The 19,826-nt window shown below is 41.3% G+C and overlaps 7 protein-coding genes across 7 annotated transcripts; 4 read left to right on the forward strand and 3 right to left on the reverse strand.

Annotated features, from left to right (window-relative positions):
• Positions 1-50: 50 nt before the first annotated feature.
• Positions 51-1,379, reverse strand: TRM11 (Trm11p; the record flags this gene model as incomplete). The annotated part of the gene is made up of 1 exon (XM_018879904.1): positions 51-1,379. One exon carries the CDS (start codon positions 1,377-1,379, stop codon positions 51-53), a length of 1,329 nt encoding a protein of 442 aa, XP_018737776.1.
• A 1,187-nt stretch (positions 1,380-2,566) lies between these two features.
• On the forward strand, positions 2,567-3,751 carry HRP1 (Hrp1p; the record flags this gene model as incomplete). Its single annotated transcript, XM_018879905.1, has 1 exon — positions 2,567-3,751. The coding sequence occupies one exon, from the start codon at positions 2,567-2,569 to the stop codon at positions 3,749-3,751; it is 1,185 nt and encodes a 394-aa protein (XP_018737777.1).
• A 1,040-nt stretch (positions 3,752-4,791) lies between these two features.
• ZRT3 (Zn(2+) transporter ZRT3) lies at positions 4,792-6,201 on the forward strand (the record flags this gene model as incomplete). Its single annotated transcript, XM_018879906.1, has 1 exon — positions 4,792-6,201. The coding sequence occupies one exon, from the start codon at positions 4,792-4,794 to the stop codon at positions 6,199-6,201; it is 1,410 nt and encodes a 469-aa protein (XP_018737778.1).
• Positions 6,202-6,358: 157 nt separating this feature from the next.
• SMF1 (divalent metal ion transporter SMF1) lies at positions 6,359-8,026 on the reverse strand (the record flags this gene model as incomplete). The annotated part of the gene is made up of 1 exon (XM_018879907.1): positions 6,359-8,026. One exon carries the CDS (start codon positions 8,024-8,026, stop codon positions 6,359-6,361), a length of 1,668 nt encoding a protein of 555 aa, XP_018737779.1.
• A 1,149-nt stretch (positions 8,027-9,175) lies between these two features.
• On the reverse strand, positions 9,176-10,161 carry ASF1 (nucleosome assembly factor ASF1; the record flags this gene model as incomplete). Its single annotated transcript, XM_018879909.1, has 2 exons — positions 9,176-9,528; positions 9,951-10,161. 2 exons carry the CDS (start codon positions 10,159-10,161, stop codon positions 9,176-9,178), a joined length of 564 nt encoding a protein of 187 aa, XP_018737780.1.
• A 1,969-nt stretch (positions 10,162-12,130) lies between these two features.
• On the forward strand, positions 12,131-13,978 carry ITR1 (myo-inositol transporter ITR1; the record flags this gene model as incomplete). Its single annotated transcript, XM_018879910.1, has 1 exon — positions 12,131-13,978. One exon carries the CDS (start codon positions 12,131-12,133, stop codon positions 13,976-13,978), a length of 1,848 nt encoding a protein of 615 aa, XP_018737781.1.
• Positions 13,979-14,897: 919 nt separating this feature from the next.
• On the forward strand, positions 14,898-19,781 carry SPO14 (phospholipase D; the record flags this gene model as incomplete). Its single annotated transcript, XM_018879911.1, has 1 exon — positions 14,898-19,781. The coding sequence occupies one exon, from the start codon at positions 14,898-14,900 to the stop codon at positions 19,779-19,781; it is 4,884 nt and encodes a 1,627-aa protein (XP_018737782.1).
• Positions 19,782-19,826: the final 45 nt, after the last annotated feature.

The raw sequence follows: 19,826 nt of genomic DNA on the forward strand, positions 1-19,826 counted from the left end.
ATAAATAACAATAAAAGTATTCTACAAGTTTAATAAATAAGTATATACATCTACTTTTTAGCAATTCCTTTGAAGCCACGGAAGTATTTGTCTCTAAATTCCTCTGGAGCACTGCCACCGACAGTATAGTTATGCCCCTTTTCTCCATATGGCCGCCTCCGATATGACACAAGTCTACGACTCCACTTGTTGAACTCTTGGACGCTGTTCGATAGCAATTCCAGGTCTTCATGGTGCGGAATATCATGCTCAGTAAAATCCGCATTAGCAGTGGGCATCCAGAAACATAAACGGCCGTTCTCTACTAGGTGCTCCGCAGAAAATTTCAACAGATCGTCAAGTAAAGAAGTGAACTCATAAGGCTTCTTAGGAGGGATATAATCCGGTCTAAGATGGGCCGGGACCCCTTCAATCATAACATGCTCTTTGTTCTTAAATCTCTCAGGATCTTTCGACCCCAGTACTTTCAGACCCTCTCTAACTCCATAGGGAGGATCGCAGATAATAGCGTCGAACTTGAAATCTTTTCGGAAAGAGTTGTGAGTGAAATCAACTGTCATAACATCAAGAAATCTTGAAGATGTCTTGTATTGAGCAAAGTTGGCATCTATATTAGCAGCCTTGCTTTTGCCTTTGATCATCCTCACATCAATGTCGGAACCATAGCACAACCCACCAAAGTGGCCAGCTGCGACCAGGAAGCTTCCTGTGCCTACAAACGGATCATAGACAAACTTTCCAGGGGTTACTTGTGCTATATTACAAGTCAAAAGAGATAACTCAGCATCAAAGGATGTTGTGCCAATGTATTTACGTTTTTTCAAATCATACTTGTCAACAACGCTCCTACTTGATTCTGCCACAAACTTGCCGAAAAATACTTGATAGGGTTCTGAAGAAGCAGGTGATGAAGCTGTATCTCCCAATAGTTTGTAATCTTCCAGCACTGCAAATATATGTTCTGCATTTTTCATTTTGATGGGGCCGGTGAGAGCCATATACTTGAATGTGTTGATAATGTTGACCTGCTCAGCCCGTGACCTAGTGCCTAAATATGAGACTATATCAAATTTGAATGAATCTTCCTTGAATCTATCTACCCAGTAGTTAACAGGGTAACTTCTCTTCAGATTCTCATGCAAGTTATCATAACTGTCACCATATCCAAAGAGTTCGTAGACAGATTTACAAATGATACTTCGTTCTACCAACCGAGCTGCTACCTCTACAGAGGGTAGTTCTATCCTCAGGAATGGTGATTCACTTCTGTAATTCGAGAAATCTGGTTCATCTATACCAATCAGATCACTGAGTGCCTTTAGCTCAGTTAAACGGAAACTCTCATGGACTTGAGCAAACTGTATAAGAAATTGTCCCATGGCTAGTTTTGGCTCTGATTGATTGATCCATATTATCCAAAATATATTTTCAAGCAGATCTGAATTCTTATCGTTCCTTACCCAGATTAACACATATAAGCATGCGTAATGTGTGGAATGTCCAGGGTACAGAGTCCACTAAGAGAAAAGCAAATCGACTAACGTCAATACCTCTTGGCCATTAACAATTACCATTTGGAAATAAAGGAGAATACTGATTTGGTTTATCAATGTTCATTATCAAGCAGTGTAACAAACAATTGAACAGTGTCGTCTCAGAGGTTAGGTCCCAAATAACCCTTGCCCAAACAATAGGTAGACATAAAAACCAACGAATTTCTCGCGTTTTGTTCTTTTCTGCTTACAACAAGACAGCTAGTCAACACATAGTCAAGATTACGTTCAATTTACCTAGGGAATTCACAACGAGAAGTTTCCAAACTGGCGTTGATATTTTCAAATCCAACAAAGAAAGGTAAAAACGGGTCGTTTGTATTAATTCCACAGAGGAAGATATATATAGCTGGAGGTAGTTTCAATTTCTGCTTTAATTTGGTTCAGTTGGTATAACATTCTAGAATTAGCTCGATAGGTACGATAGGTTTTAGTTCTATAGCTCGCTTAGAACCCTACTTAGAAAGAAATAGAGAGACAATAATAAAAAGTATTACAAAGGATTTTGCAGAATATTTATTTCACACTTCAAAATGTCAGGACTAGACGACGAGGATTTTTTTGCTGATATCTAGTATGTATGCTGAAAGCAAGCTGTAGTTTGAATTAGGTTGAGAGATGCCCTTATAACTTAACATTGAACTCGGGTATGAACGAGAGTTCTGCAAGTACAATTTACTGACACATATAGCGATGATGATAAAAAGGAAGAGAAACAGCCGGAAGTAAAGCCAGAGGGGAAGGCCGATATAACAGCGGGAGAAGCGGTGAAGGATAATACAAACTCCAATAGCTTAAGCACTGGGGCTCCAGTTAATGTACCAGCAGATATCTCTTCTACGGTTTCTGCACTGTCCAATCTTGTAAAGAGTGATGGAGCCGGGTCAAATAGTCTAGCTTCTAATATCAGTTCTGAAAATAACTCATTTAACAACCACTCGGGTGATGTCTCGGAGTCTAATCGTAGATTTAATACTGGTAACATCTATATTCCTCCTAAAGATGAAGGCAAAATGTTCATTGGTGGATTGAATTGGGAAACTACGGATGAGTCTCTTAAAGCGTATTTTTCTAAATATGGACAAGTTTTGGAGTGTAACATCATGAGAGACAATGTTACCGGTCGTTCTAGAGGGTTTGGATTCCTTACATTTGACAGTGTGGAAGCAGTCAACAAAGTTGTTTCTCAATCAGAACATTATTTGGATGGCAAAATTATTGATCCAAAGCGAGCAATTCCTCGTGAGGAGCAGAACAAGACTGCCAAGATTTTTGTGGGTGGTGTTGGCAGTGATGTCAATGATCGTGATTTCAAAAGCTTTTTCGAAAAATATGGTGTTGTTATTGATGCTCAACTTATGCTCGACAAAGATACTGGCCGTCCTCGAGGTTTTGGTTTTGTCACTTTTGATAGTGATGAAGCTGTTGAAAAAATCCTTTCTGAACATGTGTTAATACTAAAGAATAAGGCAATTGAAGTCAAGCGTGCTGAACCCAGAGGTGGTAAGGGAGGAAATATGGGTGACCACTCCGGAAGAAATGACTACCAGGGCAATGCTTATGGTAGAAATGCTCTTGGTAGAGGCGGGAATGTCGGATACGGTGGCCATGGAGAGCAGAGCAGCCAAAATAACTATATGGCTGGTATGAACCCTGCAATGATGTCGCAGTATTATTCATGGTATATGAATGCTATGCGCCAACAACAAATGCAGCTTCAAGGTCAAGGTGGAAACAGTCCTGGTGGTGATCAAACTCAGAACCCTGCTATGGCCGCTATGTTCAGTATGATGCAACAGCAACAGCAACAGCAACAGCAACAGCAAGTCCAGGCTGGTGGTAGTGCTAGTCCTCCTGCTCTGCCAGGCAGCGGCAGCCCAGGTTTACCTCAACCAAGACCATATGAGGATGTGGAAGGGAACGGTGATGATGATAGACATGGATATAGGGACCGCGATGACGACTCTAGGGGTCGTTATTCAGGTTCCTATCGCGATGACAGAGGCGGTAACTGGAGCCGAGATAGGTCCAGATCACCGAGATCTAATCCACCATCTGGACCCCGTGGTGGACGTAGAAGTGGTGGACATGGCCGTAGACGAGATCGCGGTGATCGCAGAGATCGTGGTGACCGAGGTGACCGTGGAGATCGTGGGGATCGTGGAGGTGATTCCAGTTACAGCGGGTATCAACGTTAATAACAAAATGCGTAGAGCTTTATTATTATATTAACTTATACCATAAATCAGTGTATTATCATAAATTAACATAGATTGATTATGTCTTCGTGGCTTCTTCACTGGAGTTTGAATTCCTTACAAACCTATAAGACCTACAAGAAATAGACACACATATTAAAGCAGACTTCGCTCAGTGGAGGCTAAGTATACATTGATAGCCCTACGAATCCATTCAACTGCACAAAGGTGTGCCCATGCGAAAATAATAAAAATTATTTAATACCAATTGATTGGCGAAGATTCTCAGATCAATTTCTATTATCTACCATATGCATAATAGCAATGCGTGTTGCAGCTGATATGTGCAGCAAAATCTTGGGCTTGACCGTTAAGGTTGACCATACCCATACCATAAATACCACCCCCTGGCCAACATGTTACGCCAGACACATCATCGACAATTTCTTCTTGAACGATCCCATATAGATATTCGGGGCATCTTAGTTCAGAACTACTTGTGACCAGGTAGAATATTGTATACCAATTGTTAGAAACTGTAGTGGGTCAGGTTCTTACGATAAGCCGCGTCCATTGTTGATAAGCAACTCTCCCGACATATAACCTCGAAAAAGTATTTGATTTGATCTTCAGATCTGGTACTTAAAACTTTTTGACACAAGAGATTTCATTCAATCAATCTCTATTCAAGCCTGGATGTGCAATTCTCAAGTGTCAGATAATTAGTATTGGAGTAGTGGATGGAATTCTATTTAACAAGAGCAATCAACGAAACAGCGAGATTGAGGCGTACATAAATTATGTCCGCTAAAGCATCAACAGCTTGGCTATCCCTTGATGTAGGTGACCTTTCTACAGAAGCCAAGGCATGGATCTTGATAGCTGCCTCTTCGGCAGCTTGTATTCTTGGTAGCTTGGTGGTTTTTCTTGATGTGATCTGGGGCAAGCTGTTCCCGAAGAATCAATTTCAATTTCAGAATAGTAAGCAAGTTTTAATTGCAAGTCTAAGTCTAAGCAGTGGTGTACTTTTATTTACATCCATGTATAGATTACTACCAGAAGCATTGGAATATTTTGAATCGAGTCCAGAATTAAAGGGTAATTACCAGTTGGCAAATATTGTACTAATCAGCTCATATATACTTGGCATACTCATCTGTGCAGGTTTCAACGCTGTTATTCATGCTCTAACTTCGCAAAGTGTTGTGCATTGTGTCCACGAAGGTGAAGAAGGTGATAATCACGGTGATCACGATCATGATCATGATGTTGAAGAACCAGCTAGGCTCTATGATGAGGAATACCGAATATCCTCGGCTAATAAACACAGTCACAATATTCGCCATCATCACCATCGTGATGATGATGAAAGAGCTCACCATAACCAGCATTCTCTGGCACATTCGCACTCAAACTTGCATTCACATTCTCATGCTGACTTAGATCGTTCTAAATCTGCAGACTTCGCTTTGAAGTCAGCCTCCCAGCTCCACCCTGCTGATGGCCATTCTCAGGAGTTAGCTCAAGAGTTAGCTTGTAGTTCAAGCTCATCTGCTAGTTTTGATGAACAGGATGAGACCTCACCACTTCTAGAAAATATGGTTCCTATTGCAACGATTGAGAATGGCGATGGCGAAGCGCCAGAGATAACTAACGTCACTACTACTCGGCCCCGATTGCCCACCCGTAAAATCAGTTTGCTTGATATCACCCACAGTACTTTGCGTGGCCAAAAATCTATGGGACTTTGTATGGGATATGCCTCCATTGAGCAGTGCCTTTATTCTAAGTGTTGCGACATTAACGAAGGAGATGACAATTCGCGTTTGCAAACTATTGTATTGCCTCCAATAGACGAAGCACATCACGACATGTACAGGCAAAATCTAAGCGGACAGCTTCATAGGAGTGCTTCTCGGCAGTCTGTGCACTCTAATCATTCCGAACATCCCCAATATCATCATCATCATGTTATCTCGGAGTATTCGCAACTTTTTTCCATAGGTATTCAAACAGCGTTAGCAATTACCTTACACAAAATACCAGAGGGTATTTTAACATTTGCAACATACCATGCGGACAAGTCGTTAGGGTTCAGTGTGTTTCTTGCCTTAGCCATTCACAATTTTTCTGAGGGTTTTACCATTGTCTTCCCATTGTACTTAGCGACTCGCAATAGACTGGTTGCCTTTTCCATAGCTGCACTACTTGGTGGTATCAGTCAGCCACTTGGTGCTGTTATAGCCTGGTTTTTTTTCAGGAACAAATTCACAAACGAGTCAACGAGTCTGACGTTTGGTTTGATTGTTAGTTTAACGGCAGGCTTTATGAGTATAATCGGCCTTCAAATGTACGGTACGAGTATTACATTTGGCGGCCAACAACAGGTCACCTTGGCATGGGCTTTTGCAGGGGTGACTCTAGTTGGTGTTTCAGCTTGTTTAATTTAAGAATATAATATTTGTATTAAATTCCATTGTTTTTGCATGAAAATAGCCCAGATAAACACTTTTAAATGTATTGTTAATGGCTCTGACCAGTTTGAATGACATGTATATTCGATACCTAAGCTTAAATAATGATAATAAATAAAAATTGATAAAATATTTAATGGCGGCTGCTTAATCCCAACAGTACAATGAGATATACATTGAGGATGGCAATGAATAACCAAACAGAAAACCCCAGAATTTTGCACAATATGCCATTCGACATGTCAACTACAGAATAACCGACCTGGGGTTCTTCTACATCTATAACAGGTCTATCGCGGTGAACAGTCACAGACATGACTTCCTTTTTAGAAGTCAAATAAATAAGTGGAGCAGTAAGAAATGGCAAAAGAATAGATAACGCCACTTGAGATGCATTTAAAGTTGCGTTAAGACCAGATTTCCCGACCGCTGCGACGACTACCACACATGGCACAATTGCAATGGCTCTGGTGATAATACGTCTTAACCAAGGACGGAATTTCCATTTAATGTGGCCCTCACTAACAATCTGCCCAGCAATTGTACAAACTATACCGGCAGACTGACCAGAGCAAAGTAATGCAACCATAAACAATGTGGCAGCAGACTTGGATAAAATCTCTCCTAAAATACGATAGATACCGTAGAGATCTGCGTCGACCACTGACGAGTTATCGAACATTGTTGCACCAGAAACAATTAAAATAGCACTATTGACGAAAATTGCCACAGTACATAGAGAAATAGCTAGTTCAATAATGGACTTGTTCAGAATACTCTTAATGGCCATAAATGTAGGCTGATATTTTTCCTCCATGTCAGCTGCAGACATATCCTCAGTGACGTTTCCATGCGCCACGTCGTATTCGTGAACTCTTGGCTTAATTAATGCAGAACCAAGGTAGAGACTATGAGGCATCACAGTGGCACCTAAAATTCCACAGGACAGATATAATCCGCCCCCATTAATGACATCTGATGAGGGAATATAACCACGAAGCACATGACCTACATTTACAGGTGGTATACGTGACAGCTCAACAGCAAAGCATATCACAACACCAAACAAAAGTATCATGACGCCCAATTCAAATATCCTAACAGTCAACATTCCATTACCTGGACGATATGCAAGAAGTACTATTAAAACGTCAACAATCGTAAGTATAACACCAGCCATCAGAGGAATATTAAATAGAATATTTAACGCGATGGCAGTACCGATAACTTCTGCAATATCCGTAGCGATGATTGCTACTTCGGCAAAAACATATAATGCGTAACCCACCCACTTCGGTAGATGCACACGACAATTGACTGCGAGATCATGGCCTGTCACTGCTCCGAGTTTAATCGCCAGAGACTGTAAAAAAATTGCCAGCAGATTTGACAACAAAACAACAAAAAGTAAAGCGTATTGTTTTTGTGCTCCAGCTGCGACGTCTGTAGAGTAATTCCCTGGATCCATATATGCGACAGCTACCATCATCCCAGGTCCTATAAATTTAGCGGCTGCTACTACCTTTCGACCAACTTTGCTGGAAGCTCTTCTAATTTTCACTACGACGTTGTGGCATGATCCACTTGCACAACTACCATTAAAGGAATGGAGAGTGAGCGAATCAGGCGACGAAAGTGTATCCCTGCCAAGACGGTTTAAATCATAGTCACCCTTGCTCTCGTATTTGACATTGAATATCTTCGAATGTATTGTTTTCATTACTCCATGTTTTTGATCTCCATTACTGGATTTCTCTTCCCTTGCAGAAGTCGTAGAAATGATTTCTTTATCAGCTGTCATCTTGACACACTAGCTCTATGTCTTTCGACTGTTAATAAAAGTTACAATCTAAGATCCGGCAAAATCTGAAATAACTTTTTTCAGATACCTTTCTGAATAATTTAATTAAACAGCTGCACTTACCCAAAACTGTACAATTCAGTCACTCTGGCGAACCCAAAACAATCCCAAAGGAAACACTAGAGACTTTATATAATGCCTCTCAGGCCCAAATCACTAAGATTCAGCCAAGCTTTTAAATAGCAGAGATATAGCGTGGAATTTACAAAACGTAAAGTCATGCTTAGATAGTTGAATTGTCTGGGCTTTCCTACAAATAGAGGTCTATCATTGTGGGTAAGGACGAACTTAAACCGGCTCCAATGTTGCATGTTTATCAGTCAGTAAGTTACCGTTAAGGTTAATGAGATTGATGCTTTGACAACTAAGTTCATCATCTTCTCTACATTATTAATCTTACTTTCGTAAATCCCAATTTGTCTGGACAGTTGGCGTAAGAACATAATTTTTTTAGCATGTAGCTTGTGTATGATGATGAATGTTCTGCAACGAGCCTTAACCCCTTTAAGGCTCCAGTTGACGATAATTATCTTGTTGCTCGACGATTTTGTGGCTAAGTACTCAATTGCATTTTTTCAACCGTATCGTGACGAGCAGTGGATTCTGAATAATCTGTGGTGTAGTCCCAGTGGCCGAAACAGGCATGTGGACAAGCTTTTGCGAAACTAAAGACGGAAGGTTATCAGATTTTTGCTATGTCATCGGCGAGGTCACTTGTCTCGTGACCTGTGCCCTGTCAAAACTAGGTCTTAGATATTGTGAACTACGTTAATTGGGTCCACTTTGTTATAAGAAGTACCAGACATTTGCTTGATAGCCTCCTCTTCTTATTCTTGGCATTGCCGAGAACTCAGCAGGATGAAGAGGATGGAGATAGCATAGTTTAAAGATAGATGTATTTAGTCTATTTATGATTTTCAATGCACGATTAACTTTTCATTACGTTCGTTCACAACTTGGATATTGCGCGCTATTCACAGGGGTCGGTAGTTACAAATAGCAGTTCGGTGGCCATCAGTCCCGATGTGCCTTAGTCGGCACTTGTGCAGACTGCTAGTAGGTTTCAGCAGCGCTTCGGTGTCACGCTGATTAATTTTTATTATTTTCGTTATCGTCATTACCTTCTTCTTCTTCTTCATCGTCATCATCGTCGTCTCCTTCATCTGCCTCAGCGTCTATGTCACCCTCCACATCGGCCTCGACTTCGGCCTCTGCCTCGGGATCACCTTCTTCCTCATCTTCAATTTCTTCATCTATGTCTTCTTCAACATTTTCTCCTTCTCCTTCCTCACCCTCCACCTCAATGTCATCAGTCTCCTCTTCATCGGCTTCATCTTCTTCATCCCCTTCATCTTCTTGCTCTTCCTCAGCTCCATATTCCTCTTCATCATCAACTAAATCGATATCTTGTTGTTCTGGCGGATAAGCATCCGTTGGTTCACCTTCTGAATCCCTAGACTTTGTTAGTTTTGATATTGTATCCAGATACCGTAAAAGAACTTACCAGACAATATTAAACCGCGTAACTCGAGGCTTCTCTGCTAGAATATTTCTCACTACTCGATCAATTTGTACTTTGGGAGGGGGATTTAACCGCAACTCTTCAGTATCATACTCATTATTAACATAGTAACCAACCCTTACAAACTCTTTTCCAGCATATGAGCATGAAAGTAATATCACCGTCACACTCACTAATTCTGATGCCGGGATAAGGTCAGGAGAAGGAGGGTCAGCTGTGAACACAAACTTATTCACACCTACTGGTACCGGACCAACCAAAAGTGAATCTAATTCCTGGTCATGTTCAAATCTAGTAGTTAGAAATTTAAAATTCTCGGAAGCAATGTCCACAAAGTCATACTTACGATGTAGAAGATCCGACATAAATTAATTTCCATTCCAGATCTAGGTGTGGTTAGTAAAGAGCTCGGTGTACGTAGCAAAACTGTCAGTTGCAACTCACCATCTTTCAGAGGTTCGACACATTCAAAAGTAATTTCAAACTCATAAGGAGCTGTGAAAGGTGCTGGATTATTCAACACGCTGATATTTAGTAGTGAAACAATTGACATTGTACCTTGTGTTTTGAAGGTAATTATACCTCTGATTTACGCGAAGTACTCGAGGGATTAGCAGTGTATACAGGGAATCGCGAGGCTATCTGCAAGAATTAATTTAACGCGAATCGAACCGCGCGTGGGTTTGGGTTGTCCGTAGCTGTGTTGATGGATTGATGGAGAGACCTTGCATTTTGATTCTGATTCTCTTAACACTGAAAGGAATGTGTGGCATAGCATCCGAATGACCATTGAAAGTCGGCTGAGTACTGTACTCCGCAACTAGTATACTAAGATAGAGTCTGACTGTTTTGTGCTGCATTGTCTACTAAGCCAATAGCCAGATAGGATATATACCACTTAACCCAAAAACATGGATATATGTAATGGTCTAAAGATCAAGAACTGTGACTGAGTCGAAAGAAATAATAACGGAGTTAAGGTCATATCTACCCGATAATACATGTGGAGGTTCGGAGAAGTACGCATGTGTACAGGCACAATTTCTCCGCACTTCTTAATATTATAACATATTGGAACCCTAAATTAGAAACTTCACTTGATAGGTACGTTTTATTTCCCCACTTAATAGTTTGTTGAGGGGTAGATTCCAAAAGCCAACGGACCGGATTAATTACTACTCTCGGAATTAGCTTCTGGGGCACATATACAATAAGAAGGTGGGGTGTCAATCATTCTCTAGCGCCGGAAGCTCAGTCCACCAGATCCTCGACTGGCGAAAAAATATAACACGCTATATGATTTGCCCTCAAACATTCTAAATTATAAATTGCATCTTGATGGCTGGGATGCTTTTCTAGAATATAGACTCGAGAATCCTCTAGTTGAAGAAAGGTTGGAAGAGGGGTCGGGTTAAAGACATATTGTTTCACCCCCTGCATCATGGCGATCTCGGAAGTATACTTCCGGTGCTCTTCCGACACCGTCTTGACTACAGTTTAGAACTGTAGTTCCTTTAACAATGGGATGGTTTTAAACAACCGATGTTTAATAAACAAGCTAAAATTGGCAAAAGCCATATAAGTTACGTTAGAACAGTACCTATGCTCTCGAGTGTTTTCAAGTCATTGGTGGACTTTTGAACGACCCGTATTATTTCAAATTATAGGTTAAGGTTGGCGTGACAACTTCAGATACACCAGTGTACAATGAAGTAGATTCAACTTGATGATATCGACCGGTATTCCTGGATTAGACTTACTTCTGGAGTAAGTTTGAATGACTACATCAATCTACGTCATGATCGTCGTGATCATCGCAGCTTATCTTGATACTGGATCGGGTAGTTGTCCAGTTGAGCAAGCAGAATTCGAAACCGAAAATTAGTCAGGAACCAGAATGAAAACTGGCTACAACTCATAATAATATTCACAAAATACGAGATTTTTGGCTATAGTATTTGACCACTCAGCCACGTTGGGAGTTTCTATCAAGACTCATGCCTCCAGATCGGTTTTGAAAGTCACTCACTGTACATAATGCGGAGTCTCTTTTTTAATGAAGCTTTCTTTTGCTGCACAGCAGCATTTGTATTGCTACATGTAGCAATCAGTATGCTGGTCACAGGCGGCTCTCTTTCCAAGTGAGACCCAAGATGCACATCGCGGAGTTATTGTGGAGTTTTCATCTGTATACCCCGCTGACGCCATGCTAGGAATGGAAAGGAGTATCATGAAAAGGTGACAATACCCCATCTTCGGTACTCGGTTTCACTATATAACGTAAAGTAGAAATGACGTGCAATTGAAAAGCAACATACTGTCGAGCCTTAACTGGATTGTACCATTGATAGACAACCGGCATAGATGATCCACCCGACGAAACCGACTCAATCCCCGTAATATAAAAGATGGCGCTTATCATCCTTTTCTAAATGGATTTGTATATTATTTCACTAACGCATTCTTGCTAAGAAAGTGGCATCGAGTTGTGAAATAGTGATTCTTCAAATACATAACTGAAAATGTCTCTGCTTCCTTCAACACCCATGAAGGCACCGGGGTCAGCCGAACATGCTGAAAACGCTGATGTAGAGAAATTCCCCACAGATGATGCCGGTAGTTTTATTGGCAATATTGTTGAACATGGCGGCGTGACACACAATCCATTACGTGATATTGATCGTAATCATTTATTACGAAATGTTAACCGTTATGTTGATGAGCACGGTTTTCAAGATGACAGAGAATACTTCGTCCGAGGTGCTATTCTAGCACAGACTGGCGAAACTGAGCACCTCTTCGAGGAAGAAGCGAGGTACATTGAGAGAGAAAAGACTCACAGGTGGGATCAACCAAAGACTCTGTACTATCTTTGTATTCTCGCTTCAATGTGTGCAATCGTGCAGGGAATGGATGAGAGTAACTCCAACGGAGCGCAAATATTTATGTTCAAAAAACAATATTTAAATCTGGAGACAGGAGCGGGGGTTCCAAATTCCGATAGGAATGCCTGGTTGCAAGGTCTCGTTATTGGCGCCCCATACCTTTGTTGTGCTGTTATTGGTTGTGCTCTCACAGAACCCTTGAACAATTTACTCGGTAGAAGAGGTGTAATTTTTGTGTCTTGTCTCATTGCTGCTATTGCTTCAATCTGGGAAGCTTTCACATATTCCTGGGTGCAGATGTTCCTTGCTCGCTTACTTCTAGGTCTCGGAATTGGTCCAAAGTCAACCACTACTCCTATTTACTCGGCTGAATGCGTGCCTGCTCCCATTAGAGGTGCCCTCGTTATGATGTGGCAGATGTGGACTGCCTTCGGTATTATGCTCGGTTACATTGTGGGTGTCGCATTTATGCCAAACGGTTCAACCATCACCGAGAACATGGCATGGAGACTCATGATGGGTTCCACAGTGGTTGCACCTGTTTTTGTTTGTCTGCAAGTGTACTTTGTTCCTGAGTCGCCTAGATGGTACATCCGGAAGAATCGTCATGATAAGGCTTTCCAGAGCTTACTACGACTTCGTAACACCAAGGTCCAGGCCGCCCGCGATCTCTACTACATGCAAATAATGATTGCCATCAATGAGGAACTTAACAAGGAACATAATGCTTTGTTTGATATTTTCGCTGTTGGAAGAAATCGTAGAGCTCTATATGCTTCACAAATTGTCATGTTCATGCAACAATTTTGTGGTGTCAATGTTATTGCTTATTTTTCTTCAACAATCTTCCTTCAAGCAGGTTTTTCACAAACTTCTGCTCTGTTAGCATCTATGGGTTTTGGTATCATTAACTTTTTATTTGCCATTCCTGCTATTTTTACCATCGATACCTTCGGTAGAAGATCGTTAGCTCTGTTCACTTTGCCGTTCCTTGCACTATTCTTATTCTTCACCGGATTCTCTTTTTACATCCCATCTACATCTACTGCCCATATTGCCTGTATCGCCCTGGGTATTTACTTGTACGGAATTTTCTATTCTCCAGGCATGGGCCCCGTTCCTTTCAGTTATTCTGCTGAAGCATTCCCCTTACATGTCCGTGATATTGGTATGTCCATGGCTACTATAACTCTTTGGGGATTCAATTTCATTCTTTCATTAACATGGCCTTCCCTTCTAAAGAGACTTGGAGCTCCTGGGGCTTTTGGATATTATGGTGGATGGAATATAGTTGGCTTTTTCTTGGTTTTCTTCTTTGTGCCAGAAACTAAAGCTCTCACTTTGGAGGAATTAGATATCACATTCAGCGTCCCTACTGAGAGATTTGTTGCCTATCAACTGAAGTATTTGCCTTGGAACATTAAAAAACATCTTTTATTCCAAAAGAATCTTCCGGAGAAGAAGCCACTTTATGAACTATATTAGTCCAGATTATAATATGTTGTGTGTATTGTTATTTAGTTAGAATTTAAACAACTGTTTGATTGAGAATTTTATCCAGCATATGCGATACTGCCCATTAATTAATCATGCCAGGTTAATGAAAGGAATCAATAGAATACAAGCTATGTACATTAATCCTCTCACTTAAGTATTAAATCACATAGATGTGCAGAGAGAGTCCGATCATGCCGACCAACATGGTTATGTAACACATAAATGAATAGCACTGTGTATACGGTACGTCAATCTTTGACTATCCCCCGCTTTCCACAACTGTTATTGAGACAGAAATATCTTAATACCGTTTCTCAGAAATGAGCAAGATTGAGTTAAAAAGTCTATTACAAAATATTTAGGAAGACAAATGGAATAGCTTGACATTTTAGAAACCACATCAATGTAGCCGCGTGTATATCTCATGCAGTGAGCTCGTTATCAACCCCTTATAAACAAATCTTAAAGGGCGGGCCCTTGTATAATATTAACTTTATTTGCCTGAAGTCAAGGGTTTTATCAAACTGGAACTCTTCTGTATTTACGACCACTATAAGGTAGTTGAATGGAGATTTTCAAAATTGCATAAACGGTAGTAAAGATTACGGTTTCTTCTCAAGAAAGGTCGGTTTATTCGGTCCTTATAGTGTATGTTTTCAGTTGCTAGCTATACTACCTGGCTCTTAGAGTTCATCAACACTTCACAAACTTTTTTACTAACTAACTTAGATACATTCAGCGGGTTTTGTTCGAGATCTTTTTGTTTGAATTTTTATTTATGCCCATTGATGCCTGCATATTATAGTTAACTGAGGATTTCACGAGGGTAGGAAGTGCACAATACAAGGTGAGCCATTCTTAAATAACATTTCATTGGCGTAATATCATTTCCAGCTGCAACGCACCAATGTCTGTTATTGAGACAGTCAGAAATGACAATAACTCGCGTGAAATGGATCTTAAAAGTAATTCCTTGAGTGTTAGTAGTAAGTCTGTCAAAAACAAGCCATTTGATGAGACTAACACTGGTATACTTCAATCTGAAAAAGAGCTTGAGACGGCTGAAGACAGTACTATCAAGGAGATAAAATCAAATGACCGTGGTGGCCCTACAGATTCTCCAAGTCCAGTAACCAGTTCTAATGACAAATTTGTCAAAGGTTCCAACGGTTCCGTGATGACCGGGAAAGCCAACTTTACCAGCTTACCTGGAATAATCTCCTCCCCATCCCCGCTTTCGTTGAAATCTGATAAATCGCGTCAAGGACAAAACAATGTTTCGTTTCTTAGTACAGATGGAAGCTCTAGACCATCGTCATCTGCATTAGTTACGGAGAATACTCCTGCCCGTGTTCCATCTCCCCTATCTTCTTTAGCATTCGATTCCAGCAACGTAACACCACAACGGGAAGTGAGTCTATCTACCCCTTCTGCTCGTCGATTCACGGGATCGTATGCCCCAAATGATGAAGACAATGACGCTGACAGCGAGCTCGATACATCAACCTCTGCATTAAATGATCGCAGGAGAAAGTACGGATTTAGGCGACTATCGCATCGTGACAATCTTTTCAAAAGGAAGTCTGTCGAAAATCCCATCGAAGAGGCTGAGAAATCGACCAAACCGTCAACTAAACCCCGACGACGTCTAGCCAAATTGAGATCAAAGAGTGAGGCAGAAGCTATTGGGCCCTCTTTCGGCCAGGCTAGCAGTGGTCATGGAGCCTCTGATAATGAGATACTACCTCGACCTCGACGGACTAATGAAGATATACATTCAGATACAGAGGTTACTAACATAGTTTCTGACTATGACGATACTGTGATACATGGAGCAAGTGGTCCTGAAAACGACCAACTTCGAACTTCAAGCAGATATGCAAGATTCAACAGGGGTAATAATGCCCAAACTATCAACGGAGCTGGAAACACAGATAGCCCTAATATGTTTAGGCGAATATCTCAAATTAATACAGAAACATTCTCCCTCAATCTCAGGAAATATACGCGTTTTGGACGCAGGAAAAAGGAGGAGGAGAAATCAGCGGCCCATGAAAAGTCATCCGAGCTTTTGAATGAACTTATCTCTATAACTCCTGCGACCATCATCTTGGCCTCGAGTCTAGGAAGAGATGATAAGGGCTTACCCCGAGTTCCTGTTCTTCTCGAACAACTTCGTTTTACGTTGACTCAGATTGCTCAGCAAACATTTAAAATCGATGTAGAGTATGGTCGCTTATCTTGGTCGGTGGAGAGAGACTATAGAGAATTTTCAGCTTTGAACAGCAAATTACGGAGTATTTTGATTCAGCGTAGACTTGCCAATTCAGAAGCAAAGAGGGACAGAGAAAATGAAAAGCAGAACCGGCCGCCTCAACCAAAGGTTAAATTTCCTCGACTGCCGAAATTACCCAAATCAACTGTTAGAAGTAGCAGCCAAAGAGCGGAAGCGTCTGGAATAATTCCAGTCCGGAGCCAAGAGGGACCGCCAAGGATTGAGTACGCAAGTAGTTTGTCTGGGTCGGATGAAGATGAACATAATACACTCCCGCGTGGCGTTACAGGTCAGGCAACTACAATAGAAGTTGCTTTAGCCGAATACTTGCGTGGGTTACTACATAAATTTCAAGCTGGTGGTGACGCGAATAGGATACTAAGTTTTTTTGAATGCTCAACTATGACTGTGCAGCTTGCTTCTGCTGAAAATCATTATCACGGTAAAGAGGGTATGTTGTATATGAGTTCAATGGCTTCTGCTCAAGGTTGGAAAGTAAGCCATTGGAAACCGGATGATATATCACAAATGGTTCAACGACACACAAAAAAGTGGTTTCTGGTTCGCCCTTCATATATTGTTTGTGTCGACAATATTGCAGCAACTAATATACGTGAAGTGTTTTTGGTCGACGCTTCATTCAGAGCAAGGAGTAGGACTGACCGCAATGATATATTGTTCGCCGACAGTTCAAGTGATAATACTAAACGTCCTGAAGTTGCGAGAGGTTTATCACGCTTGAGGGCCTCTAGGTTTATTGTAGAAATCGAAAATAACGAACGACAATTGGCTATAGCCGGGAAGTCACAAAAGGAAATGTTGCTCTGGGTGGAATGCTTGAATAAAATGAAGGACGCATCTATTTGGAGTAAGCCAAATAGATTTGGTAGTTTTGCTCCAATAAGGATGCACGTGGCTGCAAATTGGTTTGTTGATGCAAGGGATTACTTTTGGACAGTTAGCGAGGCCATAAGTCAAGCGAAGGATGTCATCTACATCCATGACTGGTGGCTTAGCCCAGAGATTTACATGAGACGGCCCCCTCAAGGAAATCAAGAATGGCGTTTAGATCGGTTGTTGCAACGGAAGGCGATTGAGGGCATCAAGATATTTATTATAATCTATAGGAACTACGGACAAACAGTTCCTATCGATTCTCTTTACACTAAACACTCGTTGTTAAATCTTCACGACAATATTTACGTTATGAGATCTCCTAATCAATGGCTTCAAAACACATACTTCTGGGCTCATCATGAAAAGCTATGTCTAATTGATCATTCGATTGCATTTTTAGGTGGCATAGACCTTTGCTTTGGCAGATACGACACACCAGATCATTCTCTAACTGACGATGTACCTACTGCATTTTATACCCAACCACCCTTCCCTAAAAATGAGAAAACACAAATGTGGCCCGGCAAAGATTATTCTAACCCTCGTGTTAAAGATTTTTTTAATTTGAGTGAGCCTTATGAAGATATGTATGATCGTCTAAAGGTCCCGAGAATGCCATGGCATGATATACATATGGCTGTCATTGGGCAACCAGCCAGAGATTTGGCTCGACATTTTGTTCAACGATGGAACTATTTGATCAGACATAAGCGCCCATCTCGACTCACCCCTTTACTTGTCCCTCCTCCTGATTTCACCCGGGAAGAGTTGGTAAGTAGAGGCTTGACTGGCACATGTGAAGTCCAGATACTTAGGTCCTCCGGTCAGTGGTCATTAGGGCTTAAGAATTTGGAGCATAGCATTGAGAATGCTTATATCACAGCTATAGCTGAGTCCGAGCATTTCGTTTATATTGAAAACCAGTTTTTCATCACATCAACCGTCATCGAAGGCACCGTCATTGAGAACAAAATTGGCAATGCACTGGTGGAGAGAATCAAGGTAGCTCATGAAAAGAAGCAAAACTGGAGGTGTATTATTGTTATTCCTTTGATGCCTGGGTTTGAATCTCAAGTTGACATGGCGGAGGGATCTAGTGTGCGGGTTATAATGCAGTGTCAATATATGTCCATCAGCAGAGGCGAGGAAAGTATTTATAAAAAACTTGAAAGAGCTAACATTGTTCCTGAGGACTATATTCAATTTTACTCGCTACGTAAGTGGGGCAATATTGGTCCAAATAGGAAGCTAGTTACGGAGCAGCTTTACATCCACGCTAAGTGCATGGTTGTTGATGACCGGATAGCGATTATTGGTAGTGCGAATATCAATGAACGATCAATGAGGGGCAGTAGAGATTCGGAAATTGCTGCGATTATCAGAGATACACATGTTGTGAACTCTGTTATGGCGGGCAGACCATTTGAGGTTGGTAAATTTGCCCATAGCTTAAGAATTCGCCTCATGTCGGAGCATCTTGGCATTGATCTTGACGTCACAGAAGCCATTGACATATGTCTAAACGAAGAACTTAATAGGAAAGCAAACGCTGAGGAGGAAGATGTGTTTGGTGAAGATAATAAAGATCTTCGCCAAGACGAGAAAGAGTTTATCGGGCCTCACAGCTTCAATCACTATGCGGGTTACTACAATATTGGTCTCAGAGATAAGAAGGCTGAAAGTTCCGATAACAGAGTCCAAAATAATGAGCAACATAGTAAAGATGTCGAAGGTTATGGTATAGACGGCTACAAGGTGGAAGATAAAGCGGAGGCTAGAAGAGGAAACGACATTCGAAAGGAGGAAAATAGGACGATGCTAGAAAAAGCCAGAACTATTGTTGGAGAAGCTTTGCGAACCTGGGAATACGAAGATATCAGTCATTTGCGGCGCCAGCTGTATGAAAAAATGACAGGTATGGTTGTCCGTGATAGCTTTGAGTTCGATCGGTTGTCACCAGGATTAGAAGGACCCGAAGACGATTCCGAGATAGTTTCAACTGTAAATCCGTATAAATTACAGGATCCTCTCGACGAAACCTTTTATGAAGACGTTTGGCGTGCTATTGCTACCAAGAACACGCTATTATTTCGAGATGTGTTCCGTTGTCAGCCAGATGATGAGGTTCAAACATGGGCAGATTACAAGCGTTACATGTCATATGGGGAACAGTTTTCAACTCAGCAAGACGAGGCTTCGGACCAACCTGTCGACTCTACTATGGATACTTTAAGAGCTCACGATCCCTTGAATACGATAGGAAAAAGCGAAGAAAGTGATGAGAATTTGGTTGGTTCCAGCTCAGGATCAGGATCACGATCTGGATCTGGTGCTGATGAGGAGAACGATTCTGCAGAGCCTCGAGACTCTACAACATCGTCAGAAATTGATCCAAACGATTCCACAAACAATGACATTCATAAGCAAGGCATGACACCCGCTGCGTCAGCATCCTCGATGGGTCGAACTAAGCGAAAACGTGCCAATAGCAAATATAGTCGGAATTATGGTCTTGGAAAGCCCTATCCAGCCGATGAGGCCGAAGAGATACTTAGAGGAGTTAAGGGCAATTTGGTAATGTTCCCTACTGAGTGGTTAGGAAAAGAACATGATAAGTAAGTATTGGTGTTGATTTCTCTACTGGCCAGGTGTGTAGATACTAAC

The sequence above is a fragment of the Sugiyamaella lignohabitans genome, chromosome B (assembly GCF_001640025.1).
Source record: "Sugiyamaella lignohabitans strain CBS 10342 chromosome B, complete sequence".
Lineage (NCBI taxonomy): Eukaryota > Fungi > Ascomycota > Dipodascomycetes > Dipodascales > Trichomonascaceae > Sugiyamaella > Sugiyamaella lignohabitans.